Raw genomic sequence first — 14027 nt, forward strand, 5'->3', positions numbered from 1 at the left:
CGAAGAAAGACTCGTCCCGTGTTTCGATCCCTGTCGAATATCGCCCCGAGGCGAGGCAATCGGATACAATTGATATAGCATAGACGAAACATTGTAATTGTACGGTGTCGGGAGCGGAAATTTACGACAACCATGAGAATAAGAATTTCTGTTAAAACCTGTTGCTGCGTTTCAGCCGGCAATACAATCGTGACCAATCTATCGTTCACGACGCAGCTTTTCTCGCCGCATAATTTTGAAAATAAATTCAAGTACTTATCCAGGTCATGTTACCTATCTCGCATCTGATTTCGAGTTCTATTCCGGACTCGCATATTTGATGCTGCGATATATCACATCACCGCGAAATATGAGGGTGGAAACGAAGACCTTTTGAATTATTTCATACAAGTAATTTGAAACTCTTTTATTCGACTGAATTATACAAACTGTAAAATTTTGATCAAAAGGGCATCACGTATGAGACTTTGATGTTTTAGAGTCAGATGGATCAACAATCATTCATATTTCACGCGATGCGGTATTTCGACGAGAAAATGAAACCGTCGGGCGTGGGTGTATACTTATAAAAGCGAGAGCGCGTCGTAAAAACGTTTGATATCGCGACGCTTTTATTTTGGCGAGTCGCCATCACGTAACGACACTTCGTTGCGTCGCCGAGGACGTGAGAAACTTCGCGAGTGTTCCGTGAGGGTATAAATTGACGCACAGTTATGACTTAACAGTTTTCTCGCGGTACGTTTTATCGGTAGAAAAAGTGAATAAAACAATTTTTCTCTTTTTTTCTTCTTCTAGCGAATTAAAGTCGAAAGGATACTGAAAAGATTTTATCGTTACTGGTTTCGCAGCTAACTTTTTTACATCAAGTAATTACATATATTATAAAAACTGAATAAAATGACTCTGTTTACACATACGATTTCTATATTAATGTATTAATATATTTTCTATATTAATATATTAATATAAACTCTAGCCGAAAGAAAAAAACAAGAAGAAATTCTACATCTGTATGTTATCTCACAGTGTCAGATTAATTTCTGACAAATTTTACTGAGAGAAACGCTGCAATTGACAAGAGAGAAAACTCGTACATACACGTTTTTTATCAGATTGCAAGTTTAATGGAAAAAAAAATATCGAGGCGAGCAAATGCTAGATAAAATACTGACCTATCGTCTGTAACGGTGAGATTAATTATTTGCGATTACGCGTAACATTGCGTAGGCGACGCGAGCTTAATGGTAAACCATAACAGTGCAATTTCGCCACACCCACGGCAGGCACTTACTTGATAATGCGGCAACAGGACGACGCCGTTAACATGACATTAAAATTTATTGCCGGTTAGGTGGAAATTGGCCAAAGATATCGTTAGAGGGATTAATGTATCATCGCCGTGACACTCGGCGATCCAAATACGGCGAAAATCATTAAACGCGCGCAAATTATTTCATCACAATAGGCGACGAGTGTTTGAATGTGTGACTATATAACGACAATATCTATTCCCGCAAATATGCGTTGCGTAAATGAATATCGTATCTGCCCATATGATGGGTTCTGGATTTTCTATTTGAATCTTTCTCAAGCAATCTTTCATTCACTGATTTTTTGACCAATTTGAGCATAATTATTCAAGCTAATAATTATTCAGTTTCTTAATGATAGTAGCTATTTAATATTTAAATGTCCTTTTTAAAGTAATAACATTGACGAAAGAGAGATAATTAAATTCATTCAAAAAGAGTTTAAAAGAGAGCGATGCGCATACATTACTAGATTTCAAATTGTTTGATATTTACATTTGCAAAGAATGACTTTGTAGGATTTATCGGTATGATTCTTATTTTAATTTCATTTGCTGCGCTTTAACGCCATTTTTTTTAAATCCGTGTTTGATCGGTCCACTGCAAATCTCCTTTATGACTTGTAAATCGAGATAGATTTATCAAGACAAAGGCCGACTATATTAAGAAGTTATAAAACATAGCGGTAAATCTTTCCCTCTTTTATCGTGCTTAAAGAATCGTCTCTCTTATTGTGGCTTTCATCCCGCAGTATATGTACAAAAAATATATATATATATATATCTGTCAAGCTGTAGAGGAACGTCAAGACGTAGTCTGATTTTCCATGATAAATGGATCCGGGACTTTTACCAAGCTTTTTCACGTCTTTCGCTCGGAGAATCGGCATATAACGAGATCGACGTCGCGTCTCTATTCCAAGATTAAAAAGCTAAAATTACTACGCCGTGCGTTAATACTTTCCGGATATTCCATTAATTTTCCTCTGCTTTCTTTACATTCTCTCGCGACGATAGAAGCCGAACACCTTCAGCACGAAGAGAATATTATCCCGTATCATTTATCCATTTTTCTTTTTTTATCTTATAAGATATGTATGAAGACTCAAAAGCACAAATCGCGGACCCGATTGCTTTCTTTTTCGAGAATGTTCCTCGCATATCTCCTACGCAATCTGACGTGAAGTGTGGGCGCGCAACAAGGGGCGCAGTGAACCGAAATTGCTAAGTCCCGACGCTGAATATCGAATAAACGCGGGAAGAAAAATGTCGGATGTTTCCGCGGTATGGGGCGGTACGATTGAAAGAGCAGAATAGAAAAGAAGATAATTATCGCGTGGTTCTCCCGAGAGGGTCACTTTCAGGATTCTCTCTCTCTCTCTCTCTCTCTTTCTCCCTTTTTTCACTGACAGAGTCGTTTCCGCGAGGGCATTTATCAAGATAAACTTTGATGCCGACCTACTGACAGTTGATTTACCGACTTCGAAATTGGATCTCGGAATGGACTCGAATCGGTCAACTACGAGATCACGATAGAGAGACGTATGATAGGAGCAACGCATTTTGAATGAATTTAAACGATCGAGAGAACATATGAGCTACGATTAAAGAGAGAATATCTATTTCATCAAAATATATTTTCTCTTATCCTTGCCCGTTATTATCGAGACTTGCCGTAACTCTGTCATCGCACTGTAATCGATATAAATTATTATTCGTATTATTAATACATCAGCATATAAAATGATTATTGATAGTGATAACGAAAATTGATTCCCCGCTCTTCCTCTGCTACAAGGAGACGGAATTAACTGTTTCTAGTCGCTCGCAGCGAAACGGTTGATCTAAAATGCGAGCGCAACGAGAGGTACGATGTAACGATGACGTTTCTCCTCGCGTTGAAACGTGAATGTCGCGACAACGTTCTCGACTCCGTATATTTTAGCGTTGGTACATCATGCCAACACACGAGCGACGTGTTCGTATGTGATGATGTTACGTGGCTGCTCCTCCTTCCCTTCCTCTCCTGTTCGCTTCGTCAACTCTGTATGTTCGCGCGCAAAAGCGACTGATATCGTTGCTGATCTCGTTCCCGGCGAATCGAGGATTGCACACGTGCAATTATTATCACTTGTCATTTTTCATAACTGCATGTATGTACTAAACAATATATCGAAATAATTCATGAACCCTTTACATTATTGATAAAAACAAATAAGCGACATGAAATTTATTTCTAGTTAATTTTAAGCAGATTTATTTATAAAGACATGTAATTTAATGTTAGAATAACAAATTGTGAAATAGATATGTGTCAATAATAAAATTTTGTTAAATAAACAACTTTAACTTGTTCAAAAATTTTATAGAAAAAAAAAATAACATTATTTCTGGAAATAATATATAGTTGTATAATAATATAAGCATTATATTTTGAGATAAAATTAATTCTCGACGAATAACTCTTGAAATAAAATATTAAATGACTTGCTAATGAAATCCGGAATTAAATTAATAGATGGTTAAATTAATAAACCGATATAAGAATCTTATTTAAAGCGAACATTATGTTAAAAGATATCTTCTCTATCATGGTCGACAAGTTCGCTCGTCACGTGGACTTGGAGCGTCGATTAATATTACCACGATCCACATAGTGTTCTGATATGAATTCGCACGAGTAAAGTGCATTATATTATTAACCTATCCTGGAAACCGCAGCTGCGTATCGGCTATCTATCAATGAAATATTCAACGAACTGAAAGAGTTGGTCCGATAAATAATAAATTTTATAAGAGTCCTACTTTATAACATTATGTTTCTTTACGAAATTGTGAATGTGTAGTTGCACGGTTTGAAAATTATAGTAAATGCGCTTATATTTTACTCATTTTTCTAAATATAAGAGATGCTTATTCATAATCATTATCAGAATAATTACAAATGACTATATAATCATTCAATACATAAAATATGTCGTCATAATAAATATGGAATCGTCTTCACTATTTTAAAATTCTATTTAGCTCAACAAATTTTGAAATTTTTGTTAAATTTTTGTATCTTAAAGATAGTTTATGCGGTAAATAATGGCTCTATTTTAACTGACGAGACGAGATTGATAATATTTTATTTTAAGCTTCACCAATAATATCATTTGGAATATCATACTATTTTCTACTAAACAATAAATATCTCATGTATGGCCGCATTCAAAGATGATTAAGATTCTGACTAGAATTAATATCTCTCGATGATTTATTTCGTATCTAAAGATATATCTACGTACTTCTAAATTAAAAGAATCGGGATTCAATACAAGAGTTTCACGCTAATGAATTAACAACGAAGGGTTCTTTACGGGCTCCTTCATTTCTTTTGCTCGATATTATTAAGAAGATTCTACAGCTGTCCGTGACTTTTTATTGGAACGGTACAACGATTCGAACGAAAAGGACAACGTAGTAAAAAAGGTACAATCGAAGTATACGAATAAAAGAAGGAGAAAGGAAAAGGTAGTGGAAGAAAGATGAAAGATTCGTCATGGAAGTAAGAGACGAAAGAGAGAGGTTTCTCTTTACCGATTAAACATCGATTCCTTCAAGACAATAAAGTGGCTATAAACTCAGAAGATCGATATTGCTTCATATATAAACGAGATAAGAATTACAGCGACGACGAGACATTGCGCTTTCCGGATGAAATCCCAAATTAATTACGGACAGAATGTGTACCGACCTTTTTTTCAGGAACCATGAACGAACTTGTGAAAAGCTCGCGATGAAAAAGTCCAGCCGGATTATCTCGCAACCGCGCAAACATTGAAGGTAAACAGAGTAAATAATTAATCACCGTACGTTAACCGCGTAAGAGATAAGTTACTCGCAGGCCTTGATGTATCAGCACAAACAAACGCTCCGATAGAAAACGACACGATAGTTAAAAAGCTATTATGTATATTTTATATTCAGGATGAATTCATTAAAATTTTCAAAAAACTTTAAATGATGATATACTATATTATTTTTTTCTCTTATCCCGGTTGATGGTGTCAAGATAAAGAGGAGCATTCAACATTTTTTCCAATTTTTCCAACATTTTTTCGTTGCGGAGAAAAATGAGAAAGAAAAAAAAAACGATGAATAAGAGGGGGCGAGGATAGGAGAAGGGAAGATAGTGACAAAAGGAGATCGCGAGTTCCAACTGCATCGTTCTGCTTTCTCGATTTTTTTCGAACTCACCTCTATCGTATCCTACCTACTTACAGTCTCTTCTCTTCATCCGTCTCCTATTCTCACGTTCTTACTCCCGTGCAATGCTTTTATCTTTTTTTTTGCACCCGAGGGAAACACGGAGCATATTCTTAGGAAGGTTGAAGAGAAGAAACGGTTGGGGCGCGGATGTTCGTTTACGATGCAATCGATGCACAGTGAGACGAAATGACAATAGCAGCCGCCGCATTTCCAATAGCTCTTGCTTCTGATCTACTGATTGCTCACCCATGCGATACGATCGGTAATATAGCGAGAGAATCCGTAAATAGATCTGTCGTAAATAAATAGTAGTTTGTAAAAAAAAGTGACGTAAGTCAAATTTTCAACTTTTGTGAATTTCATCCTATAACATTAATAAAGATATTTTTCATTTGCGTGTATTAGTGTTATATTTATTATAAACAAAAATTAAATTAACTATTACAATGTACTTTTTATATGTGCACATTTTTTTGTTATTTATATTATAAATAAAATTATATTAATGTACCCTCTCTCCTTAATTTTTCGTTTAATATTAATATTTCAGAATTAAAACTGCTGAGAAATTTGCAATATTAAAGAATTTATTATTAAAATATTTTCAAAATTTGGCTCACGTCACAATTGATACAAACGGCACAAAATAAAACATTTTACACGAATACATAGTGGAATTGCTTAATTTAATTCGCGAGGTCTCTGGAAAGTTTTTATGAAAATTGGAAAAACAAAAAGTTTTCTCCTAATTTTTCATATTCCAGCAAATTGCACATTTGAAATGTAATTATTGACCGTAACCACATATATCCGCCCGAATTTTCGTTCTCTTTTTTCCTCTAATTCTCCTTTCGCTTCATCATGTCGCGCCACACGACGGCAGATGTATTTTTTATCAGCGATATTACAACGCATCCTCGTAAATGGAAAGACCGCAGGCGATGGAAAAGTAACCGGTACAGTTATTGATTTTCTGTTAACTGGCTATTTCGCCGAGAGAATTACCGCAAACGCATTTTGAACGTGTCGTTTACTCCAACGCACTATGGCTATGAAACTAAATAGAGGAATCTATAATATGCGCATAACTATATGTACCGTTTTCCACACATATATTAGTGTTTATTTAAAATTAAGAAAATATATCATTAAAATCTTTAGAATTTTTATCTGTAAAAATTAACTTTATTTCTTATAAGTATTTATTTTTTTTTTTTAATAAACATTATATATATATATATATATATATATATATATATATATATATATATATATAAATAAAAGTAGAAGCACGTACACATTGTAAAAAGGCGCTATTCTATACTGATTACTGATACTGATAAATATTGAAGACTCTAAATATCGCATGTTTTTTCAAGATGCATACACAACGATACAAAATCTATAGCTATCGATAATGTATAGAGATCTTAATAATGAATGTCATTCATTATTGCATGTTTTTTCTGGGGATTATGTAAAATTTTGTTTAAAAGTAATGAGAATCTTAATAAGAATTCTCAATTAAAATTACACAAGAGTAATTTCGCGTTTTATATAAATAATTAAAATTTCTCTATAAATTCTTTCTCTCTCTCTCTCTCTCTCTCTCTCTCTCTCTCTCTTTGATAATAATTTGATTTTTTCTTTAATTCTAATAATTATTAATTTATAAAAAATTTTGAAACCTTAGAATTTTATAAAATGTAAAACTCTTTTTCGCATATTTTTGTAACATTAAAGTTTCCCTATTATAGAATATTAAAACATTTCTTCTTATAAGAGTCGACTAGAATAAAGTGATTATAAAGAGAGAGAGAGAGAGAGAGAGAGAGAGAGAGAGAGAAGAAGAAGAAGAAGAAGAAGATAAAAAGATTTTATTTTACTCACCAATTTCAACCACGCGTTGGTAGTAAGTATTTGGTTCTTTTCATCCTGCAAAGAACAAAATAGTATTATTATTTCGTACAAATATGATAAAAATTACGATACATGTTGTAATATATATAATATGTATATTATTATAAGAAATACATTACATAATTGCTAAATATATCAGAATATTTCATTGCTTCGTATGGTATTAAAAATTCAGTCTCTTTTATTTTAGTTGTAGCAATAAGAATAATGAAAAATGCATAATTACATTGCTTTAAATTAGCATTATTTATATCAAACTTTAGATTTAATTGGTAACTTTTGTTAACGAAAAACATATCACTATATGTATAACATTACCAATTTCACTTAAAATTGATATTTATCTATAAATTATACCTTTTTATCACATTTCTTAAATTCTTCATTTATTCACGGAATTTTATCATTTTCTAATACAAGCCATTTGTTTGGAAATAATGCTATTTGATATATGCATTTGAAAGCACAGCTGCACATATTTCATTCAGCGTTGACGCATAAACTCACTCTACGTTCCGCTCGATGCGAGTCAACAGCATACGCATGCAGCAAATATTTATTCATAGAATGAGTTGAAAGTGCGATTAACTTCACCAGTGTACTCGATAACGCATTGTGCCATTCCGTACAAGATTTTAAAATATTTTAAAAAAGTTCAATCGCGCGATATCCATAATGACTGCGTTTATGCAACGCAGAATTTTAGAATAGAATAAAATAAAAACGATTATTATACGTATAATGTAAATATCTAACATAACTAAAAATAACGCAATCAAATTTTAACAATTATCAATTATTAAAAAAGAAAGAATTAAATTTAAAATCAGATTTGTGTCATCTCGATTATTGAACGTTAGAAGATTTCTTTATATCGCGAGAAAGTTATTAACCGTTTTTTGCTTGATCGGTGATTGCATATGCGTACAAAATTTGCATTCGCGATATTAATAAAAAAAATCTGAAGAATCATGACAAAGATGAAAGCAAAGATAAGAAAAGCGGATAGTTCAATCGTAAGAACACCCGTCAAAGAGATAACCAATAACCGCAAATTGCCGGCTGAAAATATGGCTTCGACCGAGTCGACCGAAAAGAATCGTCCTCTTTCATGCAGTGTTATCGAGAGCTTCAAAGTGATTTATAAAAACGAACGTATTTTCTTTGTATTGTTACCGAGATAAATCCCACAGACAGTCTTATTAATTGAATTTGTTACTCGATGGACGCACTCCACGCAGTAAAACGAAAATAAATTGGCGGATAATTTCCAAAAAGATAAAAAAAAAAAAGAGTAAGCAAATAAAAATAATGTTGACTTAATAATATGTACTCGGAAAAATGTAATATCGAAGAAATGGAATGCGACTACTTAACAAAATTTCAATAAAATTAACGGAAAATAATCCCATTAATATTTTTACCACTGAAATCTCTTTTTAAAATCTAATGGTGAAGGTTTTTGCGTGACAAAGGTTGTGCACCGGTTGTGCACATCCCACGCATTTCTCTCACATCTTCTCTCAGCGCACTTCCGCTTCCGCTACGTCGGCTCTTTATGTATGGGTCACACGGATGCGTTTTGTCATGGCTGACTCATTGGCGCAACGTAATTGCACCTTGCGACAAAGACTAAAAACTTACAGTGTATAGTGCAATCACTCTCTGCGCTCATCACTCTCGGACAGTGTCAGCCTGAGTAAAAGCGAACAAAATTACGAGTGATGCTACGAATTAATTTTTATTGCATCAAGAATCATGAGATATCACAGCTGATGTTACAAAATTATTATGAATTTTTCTTAGATGCTCTAATAAATGAACAAGTATTAATTTTTTTTTTACTTTTAAAAGAGGAATACGAGATTTTCAATTTTTTCTCAATCTAAAATATTTTTTCTGAAATTCCTGCAAATTCTCTCTTTTTTGCTTCTATTAATTAAATAGATAGTGATGATAGTGTGATGATATTATATTAAATTGAATGTGTAATATATTTTGTGTTACGCACTCTGTCGACGAAATATAACAATCGATCAGACATGCTGAGCTCGGCTCAATGCGAAACCCTGGATGAATAAAAAAGTGCAAATTTCACGGTTCGCTTTCCTGTCTGAAATGACGCGAAATTGGCATACGGATTCCCCATGACGTCGACATTATTCGACGGACTTTGCGGAGATACATAAAATACGCGATTTCCGATCGATGAAAGGCAAAGGTTTCATTTCGTAGCCGACAATGGCGATAACAATGAATACTGCATTTCTTTCGTTCCGTGATGAATGAAATGTATCAGATTGAATTTCTATGGATTTCACATTTCGGATCGAATCTACGAGGAAAGCTGTTTGAATCATATGAATATCCGCGTATCGTTGCACTTATTACAGAGAACTGAGAAGTCTTCATTAAGGACGGGCAATTAATCAAGATAATTAACGTCATCAGACGCTGACAAAGTGCATAAACATTCGTCAAGTGAAAGGGCACGGCCGTTTCGAAACAAGAGTTTCTGCAATATACGCTATGATTAATCGATGCAACGTGTCGCAACGTAAAAAGTTCACGACGCGTATATCGGCCGCGTGATGCACAAGTTGCATATGTGCAGTACACGAACAAAACCTCGTGCTTCATCGCTGATATCATCCGTTTTTGCTACAATATAATGCTCGCAATTTTTATAATTTTTCCGTGTTTCTTAAAAAAAAAAGAAAGTATAAAAATAATATTTAAAATAATTAAAAGTTTAGAATATAATTTTATTCCCTTCTTCGTTATTTTCACTCGCAAAGCATATAATTTACGTATTTTTTTGAAAAATAATATGTCATATCTCTCGACATTATAAGCAAGAAAACAATGAAAATGTTTTCTTTTGTAAGATATGGATGTCTTATTCGATACTAGCAGCGGTGAGGTAGACAGTAGCGCGAGTCGACGTTTCGTCGACCATGGAAAGTAAAAGAGAAAAAGCCGCGACTGAACGGCCAAATATTTGCGACCGTAAAATGTAAAAAGTTTATAGCGCGCTAAAAAACTTGGAAATGAAAATAAGGAGAAAGAGGGCGTGGATCGCGTTGCTTTCAATATTATCTTCCACTGCTTTATCGAAGAAATAAAAATCGCGCGAGAGATGTATGACATATAATGTAGAAAGTATTAAAATCACGTATGTGGAGAAAATTCATGTTTTTTTACATGTGAGACACAATTTCGAAAATTCAATACTCCTCACGTCAAAATTCAATGCTGTTTTGCGTGACTTTTCGATTACATAAAAATGTGATTAGTTTCAGTTTATTACAGAATGTCAAAAGTTTTGTTGACTTTATTTCATGTTCCACGCTAACATCGGAATCGAGTTTCTGCTATTATGAACTTTTTCACCTTTTTATTTCGTCACCGATTAAAGGAACTTCGCTTTTACGAAGACTCTTAATTCCGAGATTAAATAAAAGTTTAGATTTTAAGTTAAATGTATCAACAAAAAACTTTTTTCGGCTGCTACTCTCGTATTTATGAAATCAATATAGAGCGTCGCTTGTAAATCTCTGAAATGGGATTAAACTATATTGAAATTAGTTTTAAATGAAAATTAAGAGAGACAGACTGTCCGCTATATTGTATTTCTTTTTACTTATCATGTTATTACACTAATTAAATTAAATATTAATACAATTTTGAATACAATTTACTAAAAGGTCTTACATTCGTGCTATCTTATGTACAAACTAAGTGTTTCTTATAAAAAATTATTTGAAAAATAATGTTATAAAATACAACCACGATTTGTTTGGATATTAAAAAGTTTCTCTTATCTTTATACAGTTTTTAAACGTCGTGCTTTAATCTGTTTGCATTCGATTTACCTAGTTTAACTAATCTGCAATATAATAGTAATATTAAAAAAAACTTTGATGATATTATGCAATTTTTTTTTATATTAAAATCAAGAACTGTAATTAAACAATTTGAATTTAAAAGAATATTATTATTCACCTATTAAAAACATTTACGATAATGATCCTGATAGCAAAATATCAAAATAATGTATATCGTGTCAACTATACAGAGGAAAAATAGTTTAAGGATCTTATTCAACATCAAAAGAAATTTAAGGCTCAATGAATATTTCGGTATTGTGTGTGTACGAGATTTATGAATTAATTCATTAAGAGGTTGCCGAGTTTTTTGTAAAACAACTTACGCCGAATAAGAAAGAGATGCCCGTCGTTTCCAGAAACAACAATACTTTGAAAAGGGCAACGGCAAAAACCTGAGTCAGTTTGAGCTATGCGACTTAGCGAAACGACGACGCGGATACAAGGGTGGCAAGAGTGGAGATGTAATGGAATATGTTTTGCCAGAAAGAGAGAAAGAGAGCCTGTCTCGGAAACATCCGCGCTCTTAACGTCCACAACATATAGCAGCCTTTTGTTTTTACACACATCCGTATTCACACACCCATACATACACACACACACATACACACATACACACACACGCTGAAAATGTATATCAGATTATATGAACTTTAAAAGGAAAACTATAACGTATAATAATGACAGTTATAACAATAGGAAAACAATACATAAGAATGAATAAAAACAGATAAACTATTGTATTATCTAGATAATCACATTCTTTGCGAGTAAATGAAAAGAAAGTCAGCGCGGAGTTGCTAATATAGAGACAACATGTACTTTCTGCAATCAAGTTGTGTGTACCAAAGTTAGATTTATTATATTGTAGCCGGAGGGAATCCCGAAAAGTAAGCGAAATATCTGAATAAACTTTAAGTGCGCAGACATTTAAGGAATCCGCGAAATAAAATCTTACAATCTTGGCGTTGTGAGTAAAACATCAGAAGTTTATAGCGAAAGAGGGAAGCTCGATATGGCAGATATTTTCTCTCGGCAGTCAACGCCGATCATAGGAATGTTTTGACAAGAAATAGATCTGATAGATTTCTTTAATCCTTATGGGATTAGATATTATTTCTATCCCCTTCTCCAAACTGACAAGATCGAAGTGGATTACGAGTACCTCGATACCTGTACCTCTTTCAGCCAATTTATAATTGTGATAGGGGGATGGAAAAGCTTTCGTGTCATAAATCTTTAACGCAAACGCTTGAATGTCGTTCATTTGTTACGTCCATCAAATATTGATAAATTGGAATTTTATACAGGTCACGATAACGCTCATGACTAGAATACTATCACTGATTTTTTAACTAGAAATTATTCAATGTGCCTACAATTTCACATAAATTACCTCGCTATAATATGTATACATTAGAAATTTATTACAAAAAGTATTAACAATATCAAAAAATTAATTTATATACAATTATTAATAAAAAACAAAAAGCTGCAAAGAGAGAATTTAATGACATTCGGCACAAAAAATATTATTCTATTTTTCCTGCGAAAAAGTGATATTCGCGTTTCTCACGAAGCCTCGAGGTCAAGAATTAAATTGTAATTCATTTTTCGTCACAATAAATTCGTCTGCATAATAATTTTTATTTCTCAAGACAGATTGGCCTGCACACGATTTTGTTTCCTTTTTTGGAATTTGAAATATAATTCGCGGGAAAATGTAGTGTGGACTTTTTCTCGAAACATCTTGCGGACCAAGAATTTTCTTAAATTTAAAATTAACGACGTTCCATGTTGGATTCTTTTTGTTTCGCAAGCGCCTTTTACTACGAATGCGTTTTTACATTTTTCCTTCGGTACCGTTTTAATGTCTGCGCTATGTATTGCGTATATACAGAGTACGGCTGTACATAATGACGGTGGAAGTAAATAGTCGCGGTAAGCGGGAGCGAAGATGGAGAACATAATGCAATCTTGCCTCATTCGTCCCCTGTTAACCGCGTACTCATTTAGATAAGCCCGATACTTTGATGTGCAAAAACTTGTGCGGCTAATCTTGGCGCTTCTTATCTCGCGGCTTCACGCAAACGCTACAGAACAGCCATCTTATAACGAATATTCACCTTCAAGATTTGAAACGTATCCGCAATCGTGCTAATCTTAACTATGCTTCAGATAATCGACTTTGTTAGTGGTTGCTAACCCGCTGTTGTGCATGTAATTATTTATTATCTTTATGTTCTCACTATAATCATTTCATATTCAAGATGCTAAAAGAATAAACTGTGCTCATTTATGTGAGTATAATATGTAAAAAATTGTCTTTTTATATATCAATGATATCTAGTTATATTATTTCTACATTCCTATTATTCTAATAAAATTATTAAACTATATTGCTATCATAAATTTATTATTATATTATAAATAAATATATGTTTTTTTTGTGATGCGCATAAGGTATAACGAATTTAAAATATGCAACGTAAAAGAAGATTCAATAACTCACCACGTCGATGATTTGCTGCAGAGTGATGCCAAACTTCACTTCCAGCGGTTCGCTCTCATTCGCGACTGGCCGCTCCAAGGTGTTGTAATTTGCCAGCAAGTGATTCAATAAGCGTTTCTCGTGGCGCCCGCAAAGGCTCTCTGCG

At 33.5% G+C, this 14027-nt stretch overlaps 1 protein-coding gene across 5 annotated transcripts in view; it reads right to left on the reverse strand.

Moving 5' to 3' along the window:
• The window catches only part of LOC126854677 (neuronal acetylcholine receptor subunit alpha-7-like), a 210262-nt gene that overhangs the window by 136552 nt on the left and 59683 nt on the right, over positions 1-14027 (reverse strand). For all 5 annotated transcript variants that reach the window (XM_050602894.1, XM_050602049.1, XM_050605413.1 and 2 more), the window contains exons 3-4: positions 13883-14022; positions 7454-7498 (exon numbers count right to left, since the gene is read on the reverse strand). In XM_050602894.1, coding sequence (XP_050458851.1) covers positions 7454-7498; positions 13883-14022 — 185 coding nt within the window. The remainder of the gene's footprint in view (positions 1-7453; positions 7499-13882; positions 14023-14027) is intronic.

This window comes from Cataglyphis hispanica, chromosome 1, assembly GCF_021464435.1.
Source record: "Cataglyphis hispanica isolate Lineage 1 chromosome 1, ULB_Chis1_1.0, whole genome shotgun sequence".
Classification (NCBI taxonomy): domain Eukaryota; kingdom Metazoa; phylum Arthropoda; class Insecta; order Hymenoptera; family Formicidae; genus Cataglyphis; species Cataglyphis hispanica.